This window comes from Melitaea cinxia, chromosome 3 (genome assembly GCF_905220565.1).
Source record: "Melitaea cinxia chromosome 3, ilMelCinx1.1, whole genome shotgun sequence".
Taxonomy (NCBI): domain Eukaryota; kingdom Metazoa; phylum Arthropoda; class Insecta; order Lepidoptera; family Nymphalidae; genus Melitaea; species Melitaea cinxia.
The window spans coordinates 9,904,886-9,929,374 of NC_059396.1; the positions used below are offsets into that span (position 1 = coordinate 9,904,886).

The following is a 24,489-nucleotide window of genomic DNA, read 5'->3' on the forward strand; positions in this document are numbered from 1 at the left end:
AATACAAAAGTTATTGGAATCATTGAACATCAGTAAATCTGCCGGCCCTGACGCTATTCCAGCCGTATTTATTATTAGGCGCGCCAAGAGTCTAGCCTTTCCTCTTTCCTTATTGTTTAGACGTTCCCTGAAAGAGGAACCCTGATCCCTAAGAGGAGGAAGAGGCCCTATCTATAATACCTATATTAATCGAATTGAACGTCTACAAAAACGCTTTTTATCGTATCTACAATTCAGAACAAAAGAATGTATACCTGGATATTCGAGACGCTGTCGTAAATTTCATGTCCTACCGCTACAAAATAGAAGACGCATAGCTGAGACGCATAGCTCTAGCTTATTTATTGAACATTGCAAATGGCTCGGTCGACTGTCCTGAGCTATTAGAACGTATCGGTCTGAGGGTTCCTTCATCACCTAGGAGACTTTGTTAAATCCATATACCCAGTACTAGAACTAATTATAGCCAGAATCGTTACTTTCAGAGCAGATTTTTCAATGAGACTGCAGATAAACTGGATTTAGACCTGTTTAACACTACAAGTCACTATCTAAAACGTCTTATTATTAAACGGCTGATCAGTTTTTTCACCATAGGTAGACTGTTGGCCTAGGGAAACAAATTTATATTTTTATTTTTATTTTTTTAACTTTAGTCCTCTAGTCTTTTGTTAGCGCATTAGTGCACGTGTCTGTCCTATATTTAAGTTCACTTGTGTAACTATATGTGGAAACTTTTAATTGGCCTTTATGTACCTACTTGTATATTTAAATCCATCTAATTTAGCTGTAAGTTTTCCTGTAAAATAAATAAATAAAATAAATAAATTATCTACATTGTTATAAAGTAAACAGAGTAAGTACACTATAAGTTTTTTTTTTTTTTTAAATTGCATAAATTTATCGTCAATGTACTATTTTAAATATCTTATAAAGTACAATTATTTCGGGTACATTTTTGATTTTTAAACCATAGCACGGGATTAATCTCACAAAAAGAATGTCATTAAAAAAATCACCTAAAATTTAATATGCACCTGAATGAGGAATGTAATCCCGATCTTGCGAGATCTAAAATCTAAGTCCTTTTTTGCGTGTTTATATGAGTTTAGATAGGTCTATCATAAAAAAGGGATAGATCTATGTGAGTGTGAAGGAACGAGGAATAGTTTTTTCTGTTTACTCATACTAGTGCCAATCAGTGTTGAATCAGAGGGCATTTAGCTGCTGGGTATGTAGTTACTGAAAAAAGGTGCCGTTTGTAAGAGAGCAATCTCAATACTCTTTGCATTTTAAGAAATTAGACTTTTTCCGCATTTAATCGACAGTGTCCTTTTATTGTTTTTGTCGATTGATTTGAAAAATACGGTTCATTTAGTAATATTAGACAATAAAGGTTTTTTTTTTAATTTATATTTTTAACCGACTTCAAAAAAGGAGGAGGTTACTCAATTCGACCGTATATATGACCCCGCAAATGTTGTTTTGCCATAGATGTTATTAACCCCCCCCCCCCCGTCACTTAGGGGGATGAAAAATAGATGTTGTTCGATTCTCAGACCTACCCAACATGCACACAAAATTTCATGAGAATCGGTCAAGCCGTTTCAGAGGAGTTTAACTACAAACACCGCGACACGAGAATTTTATATCTTAATATATATAAATCTCGTGTCACAATGTTTGTCCTCAATGGACTCCTAAACCACTTAACCGATTATAATAAAATTCGCACACCATGTGCAGTTCGATCCAACTTGAAAGATAGGCTATATTTTATTTTGATATATTAATTATTATATTTAAGAAAAAAATAAAGAAGGAGGTACAAAGTTCGCCAGGTCAGCTAGTATAGATATATAATGTATATGTATATTTTAATGTATGTTTGGGGATAACTACGTCGTTTATGAACCGATTTTGATAATTATTTTTTTGTTGGAAGGGATATCTCCCTGGTGTGGTACCATGATAAGGAAACCAGGATCTGATGATGGGATCCCAGAGAAATCGAGGGAAACTCGAAAATCCACATAACTTTTTACTGGGTGTACCGATTTTGATAATTTTTAATTTAATCGAAAGTCGATGTTTATCATGTGGCCACATTTAAATTTCATCGAGATCTGATTACAACCTTTGGAGTCTTTGATAATGCGTATTTACTTGACTAATTTTTCGTCTACCCAAGTTGTATTAACTTGTCGATATAATTGAAGTCGGTTTTTTTCGTTTGCCTGCAAAGACAATTATATCTTAATTAATCTCATAAGCAAAACCAAGCCGTTTTCATCGCTTTTCAGTCATCCGTATTTTACAATATTTATGCCGAGATTAGATCTCGCACGATTAAAAATTACAATCTAAAATTATCGATCTCGAGTCGAGATTGTTTTCTCTAGTCTCGAACGTCAACAGTATAATTGTCGGTCAGTGACGGATGTACTTAAAATATAGGTAGCAATCGGCAGTGTCCATGCTTTTTGCTTCAAGGTTGTGGCCAGTTGTGGGTTCGACCACGCGCAGTCCTAGATTTATAAATAGGCCGTATAGGCCGCGTCCTAGGGGCGGCAGATTTCAGAGGACGGTCACTTGATTTCAGAGGATAAAAGTCTCTCTCTTTCTTAATGACTAATTCATTCGTTTATTTAAATAATAATTTTCCTTTTGTAGTAAAGGCCCCTTCTAGCCCCTTTACTACAAATGGAAAATTATTATTTTAGAAAGGTACATGGGGCGGCAGAAATAAAGTGGCCTACACTCATAAAAAATATAAATCCAGCGCTGACCACGCGCCTAACAAGGGTTTAATTTAAAAATATATAAATATGTGTATGTATCAGTTGCCTAAAACAGAGACATTAGGTTTCTTATCTATTATCGGTTAACAACCCGCCTGCCCAGCGTGGTGACTATGGGCAAAACACATTTCCACTGCAAACACATGCCACTTTTGACGCGAACTTGTGGAGGCCTATGTCCAGCAGTGGACTGCGATAGGCTGATGTGTGTGTGTGTGTGTATGTGTGTGTTCTTATCTAAGGAGAGACCGTTTATAAAGTTAATACAAAAAACATCGCAAACAGAAAATATGAGCTATTTTTTAACCGACTTTCAAAAAAGAATGAAGGTTCTCAATTCGCTTGTATTTTTTAAAAATGTATGTTACATCAGAACTTTTGACCAATTTCGATGAATTTTGTTTTAATTGAAAGGTGTTGCGTGTCATTTGGTGCCATTTAAATTTAATTGAGATCTGACAAGTACTTTTAAAGTTATATCTATTAATGTGTATTTTACTAGACTATTTTTTCGCCGACTTGTATTAAGCCGCATAACTTTTCATTGGGTTTATCAATTTTAAAGATTCTTACTTTAATTGATAGCTAATGATTGTCATGTAGTCATTTAAATTTGACCTAGATCTGATAACTAGTTTTTGAGTAATATTTGATAGCGCGAATTTACTTGACTAGTTTTTTCGTCTACTATTACGTTGTATTACTTTTCGATGTAATTGAAGTCGGTTTTTTTTCGTTTGCGTGCAAACACATTTAGGTATATTGATTTAAAAATTTTAATTTTTAATCTTTAATTAACAATAGGATTCGTGAAGAAATTGTCCTTGTATATTTACTACAAATTATAAATACTTCTGCATTGTATTAGGTCGGGGAAGTTTCTCCGTATTTTTTATAGAAATTCAAGGTAAGATTTAAAAAAAAATATTTACATTAATTATAATATAATAATATATGTTACACTTTGTTTGATAACTTGCCGCCATATTATCTCGTAGGTAGTGACAGGATTCCGTTGTTATAGAAATTTTTGGACCTCTCATTAAAAAGCCGCGACAAGTAGTTTTGACAGTCCTCTCTTGATGTTAACTTTACACTACCTAAAGAATTCTGAAGAGACCGAAACAGATAGAAATCTAAGGGTGCAAAATCAGAACTATATGGTGATTGCATTAATGAAGACTTACTTGATTGGGAAATCAAACTGTCTCAAATTTTGTTGAGTGGCTAAAGACGTACGTGGTCAGGGGTTGTCGTAATGAAATACCCGATCTTTTCTGTTTATTAATTCTGGCCGCTTATTTTCAATTTTGGTTACTAACCCAGATAGCAAAAAAGTCGTTATAGGTCAGTCCATATGAGCTCAGATTTATGATTTGGACTTTAGATCCTACGTCTGAATGACATTTTAAGATCTACTCAAGAAGTTAATAGCGCCACCTAACGTAGACGTTTAGATGTCATCATGAAAAATCTTTAAGAGTTCTTTTAAAAGACTTCATACTGAAATCTTTATGATTTGGATGCTGACTGAAAAGTCTCATCAGCTGTTGAAATCCAAAGTAAAAGTCCAAATCGTTGGTTTTGCGCGGCGGTAAAAGCTCATAATGAATTATGGCCTTCCAAACCCACCGTATACTCAACATCATCCTATGCTTGTCCGACCGGGTTTCGCGATAGTCTGTGCAGCTTGACCGACCTTTGACTACGATCTTTTGCGTACACTTTTATCTTAGATGTTCCACTTTTCGCCAACAGTGATCAATCTATTCAAAAATGGTTCGATATCATTACATCTTAAGAGAATCGCAAATGATATACGATTTTGCAGGTTTCTCTCAGAGAATTCATATGACACCCATATATCGAGTTTTTTATGTGGCCAGCCTTTTTCAAATGGTTAAAAATGTTTTATGGCAAATTCTCAGATCTTCAGCTATATCGTAACTAGTCTAATGTCGATGCAGCTTCACGTTTTCAAAAATGTTGTCACGTTTATCCGTAACTGGACAGCGAAAGCGAAATGCATCTTTGACATCCAAATTTTCTGAAAGAAAAACTTTAATTTTTTTTCGTTGGATTCACCCATTATGGCGGGTAAAAAAACAAATTAAAAGTGGCGGGAAACTGTTTTTACTTTTTAATTACAATTTTTAAAATTTCACCCTATCATGGTATCAAAAACCAATCACTTACAAACAATACAACCAAAAAGTAAGACATTGACAAAAAAACATTTTCCCCAACCTACTATCATAAGACACTTTGCACATACGTAATTTAATGTATTTATGATATTACCTAATTATTTTGTGATAGTGGTTGAAAATAGCATAAACACCAATTTCATATAAATAATGATATGTATTTAAGTTGAATGTACAGACAGTAAAAACAAATATTTTTCTCAATCCTCTTATCTAATAAAACGAGGGTATCTGGGTTCAACGCATATATGACGAACCGTTTGGTCGACTGCAGTCTGTATCAACTTTTGTAGTATTTTGTTATTAAATTCTGAAAACGAATTAATTAAAATTATATCCGATGAATATTTTTTTTTTATATTTTTACTGACACTAATATCTTTACAAATAATGCTTTTTCCTGGTTTAGTGACATTATTAGTAATAATTAGCTTTTCTGTATTAGGCATACCTACCTACACACGCACTTAAATACTTACCAGTTTAAAATTTTATATATTGATCGATATAAGCATTTAAATCGTAGTGAAAAATATTTATTCATAAATTATAAAAAAAATGTTTTTTACCTCTGTATAACTGTCGTAATTTTTTACTATCATCAAACAACTAATAGCATGTGATAAACAATGTCGTGCTAAAATGCAGTTTATTAGTCGCGGATATACAATGTCGAAAGTAAAAAGTAATAGTGGGTATATTTAAAAAAAATATGCTAATATTTAAGGTTTATTATAAATAAAATAATGCATAACGACAATGGATCATACAAAAGTAGTAAGTACATAGATATAAGATTTGATATAGGTAATCCAATATTATTACAAACGTATATTGCTCATTAGAGTCATTTGTGAATAAAATCAACGTAAACCTATTAAAGAGTTATCTTTTAGTATAATGTATATTTCTATAATTAAATTATAGATATGAGTAATAAAATGGTTATTGAATTTTTATGCCACTGTTTAGCTAGCGATCTCCTGGATAGCCATGTATTGGAGAACGACAAGCTTATTGCACCAACAATGGAAAGATCAACTAGATCAAGCCTTGACGGCAACAGTGTCGAAGTGAGTATACTTTTATTAACTTCTTCTAGATATGCTCACTACTGCTTACTTATTACTGCGCTTTTAATTAAGTACAGTTTTTTTTTTTTATTGGACATTGAAACTTGTTTATTTATAGAAAAAAACAAATAATTTAAAGAGTATTCTTTGCTGGATAGAATTGGTTAGCTTTCTTGTAACTGTAGGTACCTACATAGCTGTACGTTTCTATTATACCTAATTCCTGTAACTACCGATCCTGAAGAAATTTTGGAATCCAAAGTAGCTAATGTGTCATTCTGAATCTCTAGCGATCTACATTACGCAAATTTACGTGATAGTAACAATTAGATAACATTTTTGGCGTTTGTGGATTTTTGGCGTGTACTTGTGGAGGCCTATGTCCAGTAGTGGACTGCGAAAGGCTGCTGTGATGATGATGAGATAACAATTAGTCAATCCGTTCACGATCACAAACTTTGGCATATATGTTAAGAAGAAAGATATCCTTTATAGAACAACGCACTTGATTGTGTATTGGTAATTATTATTTTTGTAACAATAATTTTTTTTTTTATAATCGTAGATCGGTGAAATAACAGAATCTCCAGATACTGAATACATGAGTACGTCTGCGATTTTACATTATTGTAAATCTAAGGTAAATTTATGTGATAAAAAAAATGTTACGCACAGTTCTCTTACATGTCTTATCATTATATTGTATTCATATTTTTTTTACAGATATTGCTTCCTTATTTAAAAATTCTTACGATAATGGGACTGAGGCCAGTAGTAGATGCATCGAATTCGACAAAGCTGGCCATTTGTTTTTCCCATTTTCATTCAGCACAGGTTGCAGTATTTATGTGTTTAGGATATATACTTCAATACATGGCCTGTTTCAGGTAAATAATTTTTAAACAGTATAATAGATATCGCTTCAGCCTATAATATCCCACTGCCGGGCATACGCCTCTTTCCCCAAGTAGGAGAAGGATCAGAGCTTAATCCACCACGCTGCTCCAATGCGGGTTCGCGGATATTAGTAGATATACTGACAGTTTATTTTGAAATTATATATGTTTTAATTTCAGGCGAGACAGGGGCTTCTGCTATAAGTTAATTCCATTGGCACTTACCTCTTCCTTAGAATACGATGCATACAAACAAGTCTGTTATGGCAATGTAGCGTTTACGTACATTGGGCCAAGCATTTTACATTTTTTAGGATTCTTTTACGCGTTATATCTATTTAGAATAGCAGATAACGAACAGTTACAAAATCTAATGGAGAGGGTGAGGCTTTGCAAATATCTAATATATATAATATTTTAAACTAACAATAGATATGGTTGGGTGTTGAAAAATAAAATTATTAATTTTTGCTTTTATAGGTATTTTTGTTGTCTTCCTACGCGCCTCAAGGAATGCCCACCACGGCTAAACCAAAACGCTTACTGCGAATGCTATGGTTCTTCATAATTTTAAGTATCCTGTGGATGTGTATTTCATTATGCTCTGTTAATTTAATGATGGCGAAAGGTGCTATTATGTTCAGATGGATGGAGACAAGGCAAGTAAAAATTTAGCATTACCTTGGTACATATCATACGAGAGTCGAGCAATTATATGTACAATTAAAATAAGCGTTTCATCAATTTACATAAACCATGATTTTATATCTTATTTATCTCTCTATACACAAATTATGTTTTAGCTCTAGTGAAATGATTCTGGGTTTGAAAATACTACTTATTATATGCACTTTGATCCACGATATGGTGCAAGCTACAGTCATTACAAGCTACTGTCTTCAAGCTCAACTGTTGCAAGCTCATCTCATGTTTTTGAGAGAACGTCTCTTAAATAGGACTATTACTCCTTTAAATTGGATGAGGGTACGTTGACGTTGAAACGATTTGTATGATAATTTGCTAAAAATGCTAAAGTTTGTAAAGAACAGATAAACTATTTTTGTACTTTTTCGACTAAAACTATTGAATTGATATTGTTTGATATTAATTTTATCGAAAATAATTAATGAACCGGATTAACATGTGGCATAAAGTGTACTTATCGAGACACGCGAACGGAACTGCAGCAGAGCCAGTTAAATATAATAATACATCTGTATTCCATCTGTGTTTCGTAATTATATTCATATTGGTATTTTTTATTGCAGGAAATTTCAGAATTTCGAAAATTGCTCAAGTATTTAAATAACGAGTTAGCACCAGCCGTCTGTCTATTTACAATCGTCAATATTTCCTGGGCGACGTCCGGTATCATGTGGTTACTAAATCTAGACAAAGTGGATACCGGAACTGAACCTATAGCTGGCATCAGTATTCTCAATCAACTACTTTGGATATCAGCTGTAATAGTACCTTTTATACAGGTAATGTTTTGTGTAAGGAATGTTTCAGACTTAAAGTTTGCTTTGTATCTGTCATAAACTGAATACTCATTATTAGTCTAAGTTCCAAGTTCATGTCAAAAATGGCGTGAACTAGTGTGTTTTGCTCATAGTCACTACGCTGGGCAGGCGGGTCGGTGACCGCAGGGCTGACTGTCGCCTGTGGATTTCAAAGCCAGCACTTGGATGGTTATCCCGCCATCGGTCGGGAAAAGCATTAATATATATCATATATAAGTACTAAATGCCATTTCTTCATTACTATGAGGGGGAAAGGGAGTAGGTTGCTAAAAAAAAACATGTGATTAATGAACGACCCCAAGTGACCCCAAGATGTTATGCTCACCATTGCTAGACCGTCAGTGACATCGAGCCCACATGTACTTGTTCTCAGTGCGCCGTTGATTACGTATTTATCCTAGGGCCGAAAGGGCTACGGCCTGGGGCAACTTGGATGTGGGCCGGCGTAAGCCGCACATACGTACCCTGCCTTTGCTTTCTTTCGTTACCTTATGGGCCGGCAAACGCTCCGGCCCTAGAGGCCGCTGAGCGCTAACGGCGGGCCGCGCTCCGCAGGCGGCGCGGCTGTCCGCGGAGTGCCGGCGCGCGCAGGGCGTGGGCCACGAGCTGAGCGCGCGGCCCTTCCTGCACCGCGACACGTCGCCCGAGGACATCGGCGCCGTGCTCGCCTACGCCGCCTCGCTGCGCCTGCGCGCCAAGCTCTTCCGCTACCCGGTGGCGGGCCGCTTCGTCGCCCTGCTGCTCGCGCTCGCCCTCGTCGCGCTCTTCGCCTTGGGGATGTGCCACTACTTACAGTGACGTCTCCTAGTCGACGCTTATAGACTGACGACGCAGTGCGCCGCTTCGGTACTGACTTTGCGCCAGTTTGGTGATGCTCACGATACTCGCATCGTTCACTGAGGATGTGCCGTTGAGTGTATTACTCTTTAATTTTCGAAGTTCGAGACAGAAGGACTAGAATATTATTAAATAAGGTTATTTCAATTTCACACTTATTTAAACAAATATACCATCGATGTGATTAGATATATTTATAATAGTAATAATTATATACGCAAACTATTTTTTTTCTACATATTTTGTGTAATTGCTACTAATCATTCAATTATTTAATGTTGATTATAATTTATATATATAATTTTATGTGATAATATGTGTAGTAATGTATTAAAATATAATTTTTATTAAGTACTATGGGTTCATTTCAAAAACAACTTCCTATCTCATATGTTTGAAACTATTATTCTAAACAGAACAATAGATTGTAACATTTGATTATAAAAGAAAACACATAATGAATATGGTAACAGATAATTATTGATACACACGAATTTTTCTAACCTATTTAACACAATGTCATTTTAAAAACCAGTGACATTAATAACACGACAATTATTTTAAACATACATATTAATAAATATTTGTAAGGTAATTAAAATGTAACACATTTTGACAAATAAGAACAAGCTGTTTCGATTTTAAGTTAGATTTAATTAACATATTAGGAACTTAATAAATTACAGATAATAGGTTATTTTAAAATTATAAAATATTTTATAAGAAATGATTTATATATCAAAAATTGAATAACCAACAAAAATGAATAGCCAACAGTCGAATTAACAAAATCGTAGTAGTAAAAATAAATGTCAAATCAGTGGTGTGAGAGAGACGAGAACTCTACATAAATGAAAAATGTCTAGCTAACGATAAGTATTTATCAGCTTAGATTTTCGAGTTCACAAAAAAAAAAAAATAACAAATTTAATTACTTTAAACAAAATAGTTTTGGCAATAAAAAGTTCTAGTCATTAGTAACAAGGTGAAAAGTATTCATATATCACTTCAGCCTATCGCAGTCCACTGCTGGACATAGGCATCCACAGGTTCATGTCATTAATATACACGACATATAAATAAAAATTTATCAAGTTAATTAATGGCAGCCGAATAGTTTAGCTCTTTTGAAACTATCAGTGACACAAAATACAATTTATTGATGGAGAATTATATAACTACTTTTTATTGATGTTTACAAATCTGTCATAATAATTCTACCCGAAGCTAAACTACTGGTACCGCATTCTATATAGGATAATGTTCCAGCAGTTAACTTTAAAGCTGTTAAAGTTTTTAACGCAATGTCGTTAAATACAAGAATGGCTATCTTGTAAGGAATTCAGTAATGATTTTAGATGACGACTTGTAGCATCGAGTTTCTTATTTACTTCTTTAAATTTAGAAACAAAAATAAAATACGAATGAAATAACTACAAATTTATCAATACATACATTTTTTGTATATAAACAACAATAATTCTTCTACACCATTCCATTACCCTATAGTAGTATATATAGAACCGACAACATTCTCGCGTTAGACACGATGTCGCCGGTGGTATTCCGTGCGCGGTGGTGGGCGGCGGCGGGGCTAGTGCGCGGCGTGCGAGGCGAGCTGCGCGCCCCACCACGAGTGCACGTCGTGCAGCGCCGCGGGCGCCGGCGCGCTGTAGTGTGCGCCCACGCCGCCGCTCGCCCCGCGGCTGTTGCTCTTAGTTGCCGGCGGCGGGGCTAGTGCGCGGCGTGCGAGGCGAGCTGCGCGCCCCACCACGAGTGCACGTCGTGCAGCGCCGCGGGCGCCGGCGCGCTGTAGTGTGCGCCCACGCCGCCGCTCGCCCCGCGGCTGTTGCTCTTAGTTGCCGGCGGCGGGGCTAGTGCGCGGCGTGCGAGGCGAGCTGCGCGCCCCACCACGAGTGCACGTCGTGCAGCGCCGCGGGCGCCGGCGCGCTGTAGTGTGCGCCCACGCCGCCGCTCGCCCCGCGGCTGTTGCTCTTAGTTGCCGGCGGCGGGGCTAGTGCGCGGCGTGCGAGGCGAGCTGCGCGCCCCACCACGAGTGCACGTCGTGCAGCGCCGCGGGCGCCGGCGCGCTGTAGTGTGCGCCCACGCCGCCGCTCGCCCCGCGGCTGTTGCTCTTAGTTGCCGGCGGCGGGGCCGGCGCTGGGGAAAAGTCGAACGTTTTCTTCTTACTCTGTTGTTTTACCAGACTGCCGTGCTTAAGTAACTAAAGTAAACTTCATTTCCTACTGTTTTAAATTTTGACGCTAATGATATCTTTCATAATTAATGTTGTAAAATATATCTTTACGACTTGTCCTACTGTTTTTATAATACCTTTTATGTAGTACGCATTAATTTAAAAAGGGAAATTATAAGTCAAGCCACAGATTTCTTTATTGACCACGTGATAAAGACGACAGGGACCGGCCATTTGCACCAATCAGAGAACGCCATTTGATTCATGTACCGACGACGAATTAGTCACATGTATTTGTTTATTGTCGTCCGTGCAACGAACGCAATGTTCAATTTGTTTTTTTTTATTTGGGAGGAATCTAACGGACATTGACTTATAACTCTATACCTCAAAATGGTCACAGAACGGAATCAGCTTACCCCGGCTCCACGTAGTCTTGTTTGCCTTACCCTTTAGAGTATTCTTTAGAAGCCGGAGGCGTGGAGGGAGGGCAGTCCAATCCCGTTATAACAAAACGCAGACACCCGAGCGAGCGTGGGTGTCTGCATTTTGTTACGCAAGTGAAGGTGCCAATTTTAGCCAAATTTTGACAATCAATGGTGATGACATCTTAAACATACTGAGTTAAAAAATTAAAAGCTAATAGAATATCTTATTTGATGTCTTATGTTAGGTCCTTGCATATGAAATTGGCGTTTTGTAACTTCGTCGGAACATAAAGTCAATTTTTTTATATAGGTAATATAATTAATTAATAAAAGTGTGTCCCGTTGCTATCTGTGCACTATTGCCATTTTATAGGTAGTTCATTGATACCACTGAAATGAAATGAAATGACAACATTTATTTCGTCATAAGGTGATATACACACTTAACGATAGTCAAAATAATGTCATTTACAGGAATAATAATACAAATAAATTAAAAAAAACTAGATAATAATAAATGAAAGTTAAGGCAGCAACAAAATTAAACAAAAAAAAAAAAATTATATCTTAAATTGGGTATACTACAAACTTAGGTAATATACCTAGTGTTATGTGCAACCTTAACTTAGTCAAAATCAACATATTAAGTTACTTAAAGTGTCCCGGTAGAGATTACCTTCCTATTATGTCTTCGGCTTTATTACTGCCCTCCCTCCACGCCTCCGGCTTCTAAAGAATACTCTAAAGGGTAAGGCAAACAAGACTACGTGGAGCCGGGGTAACTGGTGTCAGAAGTGGGATCCAGTGGGCGGGGCTTGAGACAAAGTAGGCGGAGCCTGAGTCTGAGTAGGCGGGGCCTGAGTCCGAGTGGGCGGGCCCTGAGCCCGAGTGGGCGGAGCCTGTATCCGAGTGGGCGTGGCCTGGGGGCGTGGTCAGTAGGCGGGGCATGATAGGCGGGGTCAGTGGGCGGAGCTTGGTTCCCAGTGGGTGTGGCCTCCGCAGCTCGTTGTGCCCTTGTCCTGACGCCCTTGAAGTCTTCTCTCGGAGTCAATGGCATCTCCAAATCCCACTTCTCAGTTGTTACGTGTTAGGGTTCGAAGGATTTGGAGAGAAAGACCTGCTGACTCTTTTCAAGACTTTATTCACTAGCACTAGGTTCAACACAAAGCACTAGGTTCAAACACTAAGCACTATCGATGTCCTAAGTCGTAGCCAACGTCGTAGGTTTCGCTGGTACCACTCTTGATCACTAGCTTTCACTTTGAAGTCGCCTCGAAGATCGCTCAAACTGAACTGAACTCGCTCGCCTCCCTGCGACTATTTATATCGGCCGAGACGAGGCCCAGACCATTCTGGAAAATTCGCGCATGTACCCGGTTTTCGAGACTATACTTCTATATAGTTCCACAGTAGTTCCTCTAACGCCATCTAGTATTGAGTAGAGAGTTTCATGCTGTCGCTGTCTTTGTGTGGTTTCAATGGTTGCTGCTAGATGGCGCTAGTTTCTTTGTGTGTTCGTAACAATAGCAAGAGACGTTTGGTTTTTGCGATATATCGAGATACTGAAATGTATGAACGACGCGGCAACGTTGACCGTTCATGTCCAGGACCAGAGAACAGGTCCTATTTCCCTCCGGCGTGGGGCAAGACAGAGAGATGTAATATCACTGAAACTGTTTACAACTGCGCTGGAGGATGTCTTTAAAACCTTAGATTGGGAAGAACGAGGCATTAACGTGAACGGTGAATTTATCTCTCACCTTCGTTTCGCTGACGATATTGTCATCTTTGCGGAGACGTTGGATGAGTTAGGCCACATGCTGGCCGGCCTAAATGAGTCCTCTCAGCGTGTTGGTCTCTGTATGAACTTGGACAAAACTAAAGTTATGTTTAACAACCAAGTTATACCGAGACCAGTATCGGTCGATGGTACCCTTCTCGAAGGTTTTCAGGATTATATTTACCTAGGCCATACTATCCAACTAGGTCGCAACAACTTCGAGAAGGAGGCCGACAGGAGGATTCGGTTGGTCTGGGCGGCGTTTGACAGGCATCTTCGAGTCTTCACTTCGAAGATTCCGCAATGCTTGAAGACAAAAGTCTTCGAGCAATGCGTCCTGCCTGTGTTAACATACGGAGCCGAGACGAAGACACTGGCGAAGGGACTAGTCCACAAATTTAAAGTCGCTCAACGTGCGATGGAACGGGCTATGCTTGGGGTTTCTCTCAAAGATAGGATTAGAAAAGAGACTTTCCGCGAGAGAACAGAAGCAGCCGACATAGCCCACAGAATTAGCAAGTTGAAGTGGCAATGGGCTGGTCATCTGTGTCGCAGGACCGATGGCCATTGGAGTAGACGGGTCCTAGAGTGGAGACCGCGTCTTGGCAAACGCAGTGTGGGACGTCCTCCGGCCCGTTGGACCGACGATCTACGTAAGTTTGCCTGTGTAGGCTGGATGAAGATTGCGGAAAACCGGGATGTCTCGCGCGAACTTGGGGAGGCCTATGTCCAGCAGTGGACTGCCATAGGCTGAAGTGATGATGTGACATAGAAGATGACTATTGGCTAAGATAGTATCATTCAGACGCTCGTTATTTGTGACTGACTTATTAATTTAGAAGACAATGTAGATTTTTAGAGGCAAATAATGCTATTAAAAAAGTGTGCTTAATTAGCACCCATTTAAAAATTTAAACTTATTTTTACCAGATTTTTGTATTTTAAATTTTTACTACATTTTACTCGGCAATATGAACCTGCAGATTTTTTTTACTCCCATCGATGTCAACATTTACGATCCTCGGATCTTAAACACGATGAACTTATGTGAGTCGTCGGCGTTTTATATCCTTAATTTATAACCGATATATAAAATATACATCTTTAGCATGTAATATCTTACTGCTGGGCCTCTTTCTCCATAAAGGAGAAGGATCAGAGCTTAATCCACCATGCTGCTTCAATGCCGGTTGGCGGATATATTATAAACTATAATTATCTCAAAATTGAAAATCTGCCGGCCTAGCATGCATACAACGAGATATCTCTTGACGAGAGAGAGAGATAATGTCTACATCGAGTATTTTCTCGATTACCCTAACATGCGCACTACGAGAGACAAAATTCTCTTCCGAAGACTTCGCCTTGTCGAGTAAAGAAACATTATCAACTATAATCACAACTGAATATCATTCTTATTTCTTATGTCGTAAAGTTGAATTTACAAGGTTATTGACCAATCGTGCCAAACCGGGATGAGCCAACGTTTGTATAATTTCAAACGAGTGACACATGTTTTATTTAACAATGTTCTCGGCCTTTTGGCTAAGATAAAAAGTCTATATCTAATTTAAAAAATCTAATATGGAAAATAAAACGGCGTAAGTAAATGAATTTAATTATATATGTAAAACAAGAAGCAACAGGGCGCAAATACGTTTTTTGTGTCATTATATGGCACACTTCACTCGACTTTTCGCATTTCCCGCTCTTCGTATACCGAAATTATATAATTATAATAGGGAAACGCCATGGTATACAAAAAATAGGCACTCGGTTTTATTTATTTTTTATTTATCGTCTTTCTCGTCGATAATATTGAAAACGAGAAGTTTCTCTTCCTAAAACGACAAAATTCGACAAAATTACGATGTCATGTTAGCTTCCGTAGAGATAAATATCACAGATCACTAAAATTTAATGATTATCTCTTCTATTGACGTAACGAGAAGAGTATCGCGTGCACGCATGTTAGCTACTGTAGACATAGAGAGATAATACGAGAAAAGGGGTAGACAAAATTTTGTCGTGGCGCGCATGCTAGGCCTGCTGGTCAGTGCTATAATCCACAAACCCAAAAACCTATTTTCCTTAACGTATTTTAGTAAAATATAATACAAAAGAAAAATTATTCAAAAACAGGATATTTACGTTTTTTATTTACATTTTGCTGAGTTCGATATTTCGACATTAACTACGAATGTCTTGTTCACGAAACTGAACTCGAGACTGTCTCAATATCTCGTTTCTAAACAATTTTAGTAATAAAAATAACTATATTAATTTAAAATATTATTAAAGAAAGCTTTAATTTAAGTAAATAAAGTCCATTATTAAAGAAACACATACAAACCGTCGAAACAAGTTAGGCATTGTTATACTTGACTTCACCGAGCGTGACAGCTAATATGTAAATTACAATAACAAGTTATAGGTGTCTTTTAGCTTCAAAATAGTTCTAACGGATAACGGATAGTGTTGATGAGTATGAGTGTGGAGTAATGTAATGGGTATCCATTCTATAGTATCATGAAAGAAAACTTACGAATTGTCGTTTTCTTATTTAGAGCTGGATGTGGATCGCTCAAGGTCGGTTGAAGATATTTTTTGACAGGACTTTCGGGTCTGAAAATTAAAAGTAAAGAAACAAGTTAAATGAAAAGCTTGGTCGACTTTAAGCAAGAAATGTAATGGAAATTAAAATTAATTCAGTAATGTACAATTGTACATACGTTAAAAACGTATATCATTATTATATAATAAAACTAAGTTGATAAAATGTGCGTGCCGATAAAACTTAAAAAGGAGTCCCGGCACGATAAAGGAACTCAAATAGTGTGATAGCCCTTTATCCCCCCTCGAACAAGAAAGTTCCCGTTTTAACATAAAGGGCTTTTTAATCCTTCAACTTGGAAATTAAGTGTAGTGGCGCCATCTGTTGTCGAGTATTTGAACTTCATTCAGAACAACGATTATTTGGGTTGCATTTCGAAAGGCGCTGCGAGTAATTGCAGCATGTGTAGTAATGGCGCGAAATTTTAAATTCCATTTTCAATAAAGTTTTAAATTACATTTGTTACTATAATAAAGTTATTAAATTTTATGTATTAAACAGCAGTAGCTAACTTGTATTTTGGAGTTAAAGCGACATAATTTCAGTTATTCAAATTAGTTCTGAAAACATTTTAAAATTTAAGTTTTTAAATTTCTCGCTTTAATACGTATGCTACACAGCTGCGGATCCTATTGTTACGGCAGACGATAATGTCGAGAACATTCTAGGTGTGAGAAAGAAAATATTCTCAAACTTTCCCGAATATCCTAGAGCCTATCTCTCTGAATATATATGAGCCCGGTGTCGCCCGCCAGAGTTAGTTCGATTTGAACAGCGAAACGAGCGATTTCGAAACGAAAAGGAAAAAAGTTATTTAAAAAAAATAGGGATTGGAAATTTTTGTTAAATACCCGAGCGAAGCCGGGGCGGGAAGCTAGTGTAATGTATAAGTAAGGTACATACATTATTAAAAATCGTATTGGTATATAAAAACTTATAATAAATATGATTATTTCACGCATGATTGCACCTCAGGCAACGGGATGGGCAGCACTTCCTGAGTTGGGGAGCTGCTACCCATCGCGGCTAAAGACCGATGATTGATTAATCCGTTACAAATGTTAGATGCAGATGCTTTGAAGGAGCAGACTGGCGCTGATTCCAGCGGCAGCCTGAGGATACAAATGAGAGGGCGTAAGCCAGGGAAGCGGCCTCGCTTGTCGTCGGATTCGTCTTTATCGGGCCGTATTTATGAGAGCCGAATTACGCTAGCTGCGTCGGCAAGAAGGCACCTTGGAGAAAAGCAGGAGGCCTCACTCGAAAAAGATATAGCGCTTGAGGCGGATATAGTGTAGGCGATGGAGAACCGACGGACGCTAGGCCTGGATGTTGGCGATCCCCGCACCTTTGACACCCTAAGTCGGCGTCGAGCGACGTCAAAATGATTCTCAAAGTGGCGACCAGGTCTTCGCACCTTAAGCGAACCTTTGTTAAGGCCCTGAAAGATGCGGTAACCTCTATAACAGCTGTACCTAAGGCGCTCATGGAGCATACCTTCTTGGACGCGTTCAAAACGCTCCAACAGGAGAACACGCGCCTGAGGAGAGACCTTGGCGAGCTCAAGGTCCAGATGGCGGAACTCTTAAAGGAGCATTTGGTTTGGATGGATCCGACTTCCTTACAAGTCCCCTACAGTTAGGACGTTACGGAGGGCGGATACGGGCGTCACTCATGGTGTCAGTCGAGCACATGATGGACGCCCGCTTTGTTGCTATTGAGAATAGGCTGCCACCAGCTAGGATTGGTAGCGTTGACAGTGGAACAAGCTGATGTACTACGCAGTAGGGACCAACACGTCAACGCAGGAAACGTATTGAAATGGCCAAGCTTTTTGAGAAGATTCTCGCAGGACGCCTCATCCGGCACCTTGAAAATTCAGGTCCAGACCTCTCGGAGGCACAGTTCGGGTTCAGGGCGGGCCGTTCCACTCTGGGCACCCTGAATGACCTGAGGTCTCTCTGCGGAGGCATTGGCCAGTGGAGATATGGCCATTTCATTGGACGTGGGTATTCCAATTGAGACAGTTCTGGAGGACTGAAGTTTCATGAAGACCAACCTCACTATTTCCAGAGGGTGTTGGAGGTATATTTCCGCGAAAGAGAGGTCCTTTTGGAGGGCACGATTGAAAGAGGCCGCGGAGCGGTAACGCGAAGTCGACATTCATGCAGAATCCGCAGGAGACGACCAGGGAGATGGAGAAGCCGAAGTGCGCTCCTTCACCCTCCGAATATAGTGAGGGCAGGGCACCATTCCTCTCACTTGCCACCGGGGTAATAGAGCGCTCACGGTGCCCGTGAGTGCTCTTTATGCAAAGGCGGCCCGCACGGGCGGCCAAACGTCGGGGCGTGACGTTGCATGCGTTAGCGATCCTGTGGCACCCCATTATGACGATGAGGGTAGCGCTGAATTTTAGTAAGAAGTGCCGCACTCCCGTGCGTAAATGTATTTCCCAGTGTAAAAAAAAGTATGATTACTTACCTTGGTATTGTCATTACTGGTAGACCTGATCTTTTGAATTGGCTTTTACCAGACGAGCGCTTAGGTTGAGAATCCAGCGATGATGTAACATCTATAAATAATTTTATAATTTTTATGGAGGTAAAGTTAAAGTAAATATTTTTAGTTTACTTTGAGCTTTATAGAATTACATATAATATTAATTCGATATGAAAACAGACTTACTGGACATGATCGGTTGAGAAGTAGATTCAGTAATTTCCGCGCGGCCGGTGTTGGCAGTTGTTTGCTGAAAATATTATTTACTGTATCAAAATATTATAGATTATTATTGATTATGATAATATTGTTGATACTTAATATAATTATTCTGTATGCTTATTCTTATTGATTTATAATGAGTTCTATCGCGGTAAAGTCTCAAGCTAACGATGACTGATGCGACCTTAAGTAATATTAAAAGTGCACATAAGGTTGCCAAAATAAAATAAAAAATACTTTTAGATTTTCTCCCACAGTTACTGTCAAGTTCTGATAACTTTTTAATGATAGCGTTAAATTTCATCAATTAATCTCTAGATGGTTTTTAAATATATGTTTTATTTATTCTATATTTTACCTTTACCTGACTTTCCGCTTCTTGTTTCTCTTTCTCTTTCTCAGTGTTAAAGTCTAATGGTTGCTCGTTTGTTTTTCTTAAGCCAGCAATTAGACTCGTTTGTTGTTTCTAAAATAAAGAAAAAAAAATGTAAATAATTACGTACTCAAAATTTTAACTGTAATATATATAATTCCCTTTTTTCATTAAATTAATAGCTACATTATTAGAAATTACTTCAGGTATTTGTAAAGTGCCTTACACTGCTATTAGCGCGTATCTTTTTTAAGCAACCTTCCAACCAAGTGCGTATTGTTTGTTTTGCGACTTCTTCTTCAATAAGAAACTCGAATTCTTCTCTTGCCAGTAACTCTTCCATTTGCAATGATTTACGTATATCTACCGTGCGGTACGAAAGCATGCTGAAACATTTAAATATCCTGGTCATGGATAAAAAAGTTTATGCAGAAAATATTGTAATTAACTGCAATCATCGGTTCAAGTTTTAGTAAGTATAATGTATACATATATGTATTTATATGTATGTATGCATGTACGTGGGTATATATGTATATATGTCAGTATGTATGTATGTATGTATGTATATGTTTAATTATTTGAATATTTATAATAAATTTGTTGTAACTTGTACACCTATGCTGACGCTAGACCATTTCCTTTGCCCTAAGGTTGCCTGGAAGAGATCGCTTTTTAGCGATAAGGCCGCCCTTTGTACCTAATGAATATTTTGTCAATATTTTTTCTTTCTTTGATATGTATCATTTCTGTTTTTGGTGTACAATAAAGTGTATTATTATTATTTATTATTATTATTAAGTAACTAAGTTTTTTAAAGATATTTGAACTGTATCTTAATTATTTAATCCAAGTTAAGAACCGAATTTAAGCATATTTTAGTTTGGTAATAATTTTTGAGCATAACAGGTAATATTTTCAAGAGTAATTATCAAACACATAATGGTAGACTTAAACCATATATTAAAAAAAAAGTGATATTCTGTAATCAACATACTTTATAACATCGTGAAACGTCACATCTTCCCCGTTATGCAGCCTCTCTAGTTCGTAACACATATATTTAAACAAAAGTCGCTCTTTGTGCGTATCACATTCCAGACGACCTTTCAGTAATCGTAATATGAATTTTACCTGAAAAAAAAGAATTATAATAATAAATAAACACTTAACATACACTCCATGTGTCTCAGTAGAATGACCATAATGAGGTAGAGTCTGGAAACCTACAACCACCGAGACAACTATCTTTGTGGCCTATACAATCTAGTAATTGAGCGAGGATCGAATCCGTGGTCGTTACCGCAACAACTTTTTACTGAAACTACTGGAACAAACAGTCGTCAAGCTAATTTCAGTTTAAGCCGTGATCTTTATCACCACATACCTTTTTTACAGGTATTACTCCTTTTTGATGAACATCAACAATATTCCAGGTGTTCTGGAAATTTCTTATATCAGCATATGAAAGTAGAGCATCTTCCTCATTTGAGTAAAATAGGGAAAAGTTCTCCATGATTATAGCTGGAAGATGACAAGAATAATATTACATAGTAGAACATTATTTTTCAAGTTATTGTCCAGTGGTGCGCGTTCTTTCTAGTGGCCAAAGCTAGAAGGGTCCGAGGTAGAGTAGGCAGCGCGCTTGCGATACTTTTGGTGTTGCAGGCGTCTCTAGGCTACGGTAACCGCTTACCATCAGGCGTGCCGTACGCTTGTTTGGCGACCTGACCGTGTAGAGAAGGCGTTATTAGGGCGCGCACCAACGAGTAGGTTGAGCACGATGTAGGTGATGATGACGTAGAAGGTGCAGAAGTAGGCGAGCGAGGCGGTGAAGTTGCCGCAGTCGGTCTCCCAGTAGTTGTCGGCCGGCGTGCAGTAGGGCGGCGCCACCATGCAGTCGTGCATGATCTTGTTCCAGTCCTCGCCCGTCACGATGCGGAACAGCATCGCCACGCTGTGGATCGGCGAGTTGAAGTTCGCCCGCCTGCGGACGACACATCCTTGTTTAAAGATTGCTTTTATATAGCATCTATATAATATACTTATAAAAATTATAAGCTATTTTCCTTGGTCATTTGCAGAAGGTTCTTACGAAATAAAAATTAAAAAAACATGCGAATTAAGTTGGAGAATTAAAAGAAAAGTTAAGGACTATTTAAACTTCGCGCGTATGATGACAGTTCTTGCGTTTGACTGTAAAGACCAGTCTACAGCGACTGTCAGGTCGGTTAGTTAATAATAACAACATAATATGTTTAACGTACGCACAGTCGTCGGTTCTTAGAGGTAAGGAAACTTATTGTCTGTGTCTTAGGTAACGGCCGGCTGATATTATGTATAATAAATAGGTACATTTTTTGCAATGTATTTACATATAAATAAATATATAATTTTATATTATATCTAAAATAGGGACAGGATTCAAACTTACTAACAGGCTTGTCGAGACGAATATATTGCACAAAAATAGGAGCTAATTATTCCGCCCGTAGCTTATTTATTTAGGATGCACAGATATTTTTCTAGATCTAACCGTATTTAGGTTTGAACTTTATTTTTATTTTATATAACTACTAGCTGTGCCCGCGGCTTCGCCCGCGTTGTCATCAGTTTGTCAAAAAGTTTTCCCGGCAAACTTCCAGTGAAACTCTCATCAAAATCGGCTTAGCCGTTCCGTAAATCTTGCTCTTGGAGCCCTCTCTCCATTAGTGAAACCGCATGAAAATCCGTTCAGTAGATTTTGAGGGAATCGATCACATACGCTTTTGGGGACTTTGTTTTATAATACACTAACTGTTGCCCGCGACTACGTCCGCGTGGTTATAAAGATATGCATTACTATTAAGATGCTTAACACAAATTATTTTTTTATTTCAGTCACTTGAAATACTTATCACTCTGAGTAACTTTTTCAAAGGCACAATTTAGTATAATTTAATAGTTATTTTTATAAAACCTCTCTATAAACCACATTTTTAGTTTTATTTTCAGGCTGCAGTGTAAATAACCTATCAGGCGAACTTATAGCTGCTGTATATGCTTCATACAAACTATCAACCCAAATTAAACCCTCTTAGCGGTGGAATATCGCAAAATCTGTTCTTAGCGGACGTCTACTAACTGTAATCTACCTCCCTGCCAAATTTCATCTTTGTCCATCTTGGATGGATGGACCATCCAGCGGTTTTTGAGTTCTCGTGATGAGTGAGTCAGTGACCTTTCTCTTTTATATATATATAGATTACGATGTATTATTTGGACACTTCCTCACCATCTATAGAGCATACATTTTAAATTTCAAGTCTCTTACCTTAATAACATAGGACTTTCATACAAACTTCCAACCCCCGTTTTATCCCCTTCAGGGTCGAGTTTCGTAAAATCCGTTCTCAGTGAATGTTTATGGCCTATAAGAAACCTATTTGCAAAATTTCAAGTTTGTAACTGTTATAATTTCGGAGATTTCGTGATGAGTAAGTCAACCTACCATTCCCCGTTTTAACCCCAAAAAGAAATGGATTTCTAAAGATACATTATTTGGACACCTTCTCTCCATCTATAGTGTATATATTTTAAATTTCAAGTCTCTTACTTCAAAAACATAAGACTTCCATACAAACTTCCAACCCCCGTTTTATCCTCTTAGGGGTCGAATTTCGTAAAATCCGTTCTTAGCGGATGTTTACGACCTATATCGAGCCTATCTGCCAAATTTCAAGTTTTTAGGTGTTACAGTTTCGGAGATTTCGTGATGAGTGAGTCACCCTACCATCCCCCCGTTTTAATTCCCAAAGGGAGTTGATTTCTAAAGATACATTGTTTGGACACCTTTTCATCATCTATAAAGCATACATTTTAAATTTCAAGTCTCTTACTTCTAAAACATAGGGCTTTCATACAAACTTCCAACCCCCGTTTTACCCCCTTAGGGGTCGAGTTTCGTAAAATCCGTTCTTAGCGGATGCCTACGTCTTATAAGGAGCTTGCCTGCCAAATTTCAAGTTTGTAGGTGTTATAGTTTCGGAGATTTCGTGATGAGTGAGTGACCTTTCGCTTTTATATATATTAAGATATATATCCACGGGCTTATAATGCCCGTGCTTTTGTTATTCCAATTATTTGTTTGTTACTCTCGATACCTTGGTACTTACATATGCAACTTAAAGGACTAAACTTAGGACTAGACTTAGGTTTGAGCTTGGCCATACCATCACGAACTACAACGAGTAATTAAATGTTCACACGTTGGGCTTGGAACCGCATTACGTTTAAATATATAATAATAATACTGTACAATCAATTACCTTCCAATACCTTCGCCGTATTTAACGTTTCCAAAAACGATGGTGCCGGCTAGCGCGTAAAAGAACACGAGCAGAAACATGCCAAATATGATGAAGAAGCTCTTGCACACGCTCACGCCCACCGTCAACATCAACATCTTCAGAGTGGTATGCTTGCCCGTTATTGTGAAGAATCTTAGAATTACCACCATGAACCCAATGAAGTAAGAAAGATCATTCTGGAAAGAACAAAACGAATTTATTAAATGTTTCTTGATATTCCTATATAAATATATAAAATCATTTAAATTATATGATGGACAAGTACCAAAATGATGAAATCTTCCTAACTTAACTTTATTTTTAGGGGCTGATAGACGTGCGAACGTAAAGTACGCGGTTTTTAAGATCGCGTACTTACTCGGATCGACGTCGTGACAAGCTTACTCATTCTGTATTGCGATGTTGTCGAGAGAAGAAGCTTTGTGTTATTTAGGAATTATATCGTATCACTTATTGAATAGTATTGCATTACGGAATTTAGGATATTAATTTAATGACCTTAGAGATAATTAAACGTGACATCTAAGAAACATATCAATTATGGTAATTAATATTAATTATATAGTTTTAGGAACAAATTATATCATATATTAATAATAAATAATTTAATAATGTAAAAATAATTCAATGATAAATAATCTACAGTTTATGTTAAAAATATTGTATTGAACCACATTAATATTTAATATTTGC

The 24,489-nt window shown here is 37.7% G+C and overlaps 2 protein-coding genes across 2 annotated transcripts in view; one reads left to right on the top strand and one right to left on the bottom strand.

Annotated features, from left to right (window-relative positions):
- Positions 1-5,949: 5,949 nt before the first annotated feature.
- LOC123669773 lies at positions 5,950-9,676 on the top strand. The gene is made up of 8 exons (XM_045603363.1): positions 5,950-6,081; positions 6,647-6,721; positions 6,805-6,968; positions 7,158-7,359; positions 7,458-7,636; positions 7,781-7,961; positions 8,246-8,461; positions 9,056-9,676. The coding sequence occupies exons 1-8, from the start codon at positions 5,950-5,952 to the stop codon at positions 9,296-9,298; spliced, it is 1,392 nt and encodes a 463-aa protein (XP_045459319.1). The 3' UTR covers positions 9,299-9,676.
- Positions 9,677-11,071: 1,395 nt separating this feature from the next.
- Positions 11,072-24,489, bottom strand: part of LOC123669774 (sodium leak channel non-selective protein) — a 32,505-nt gene continuing 19,087 nt past the window's right edge. The window contains exons 26-37 of the mRNA XM_045603364.1: positions 23,755-23,972; positions 21,211-21,434; positions 20,835-20,971; positions 20,445-20,581; positions 19,674-19,833; positions 19,439-19,540; positions 19,039-19,102; positions 18,835-18,925; positions 16,288-16,367; positions 12,730-12,882; positions 11,364-11,497; positions 11,072-11,311 (exon numbers count right to left, since the gene is read on the bottom strand). Of these exons, the coding sequence (XP_045459320.1) occupies positions 11,072-11,311; positions 11,364-11,497; positions 12,730-12,882; positions 16,288-16,367; positions 18,835-18,925; positions 19,039-19,102; positions 19,439-19,540; positions 19,674-19,833; positions 20,445-20,581; positions 20,835-20,971; positions 21,211-21,434; positions 23,755-23,972 (1,740 nt within the window). The remainder of the gene's footprint in view (positions 11,312-11,363; positions 11,498-12,729; positions 12,883-16,287; positions 16,368-18,834; positions 18,926-19,038; positions 19,103-19,438; positions 19,541-19,673; positions 19,834-20,444; positions 20,582-20,834; positions 20,972-21,210; positions 21,435-23,754; positions 23,973-24,489) is intronic.

Coding starts and splice junctions, on each gene's coding strand:
- LOC123669773 (XM_045603363.1), top strand. CDS start 5,950: ATGGTTATTGAATTTTTATGCCACTGTTTAGCTAGCGATCTCCTGGAT. Junction 6,969..7,157: donor CAATACATGGCCTGTTTCAG/GTAAATAATTTT, acceptor TTTTAATTTCAG/GCGAGACAGGGGCTTCTGCT. Junction 7,360..7,457: donor TACAAAATCTAATGGAGAGG/GTGAGGCTTTGC, acceptor TTGCTTTTATAG/GTATTTTTGTTGTCTTCCTA.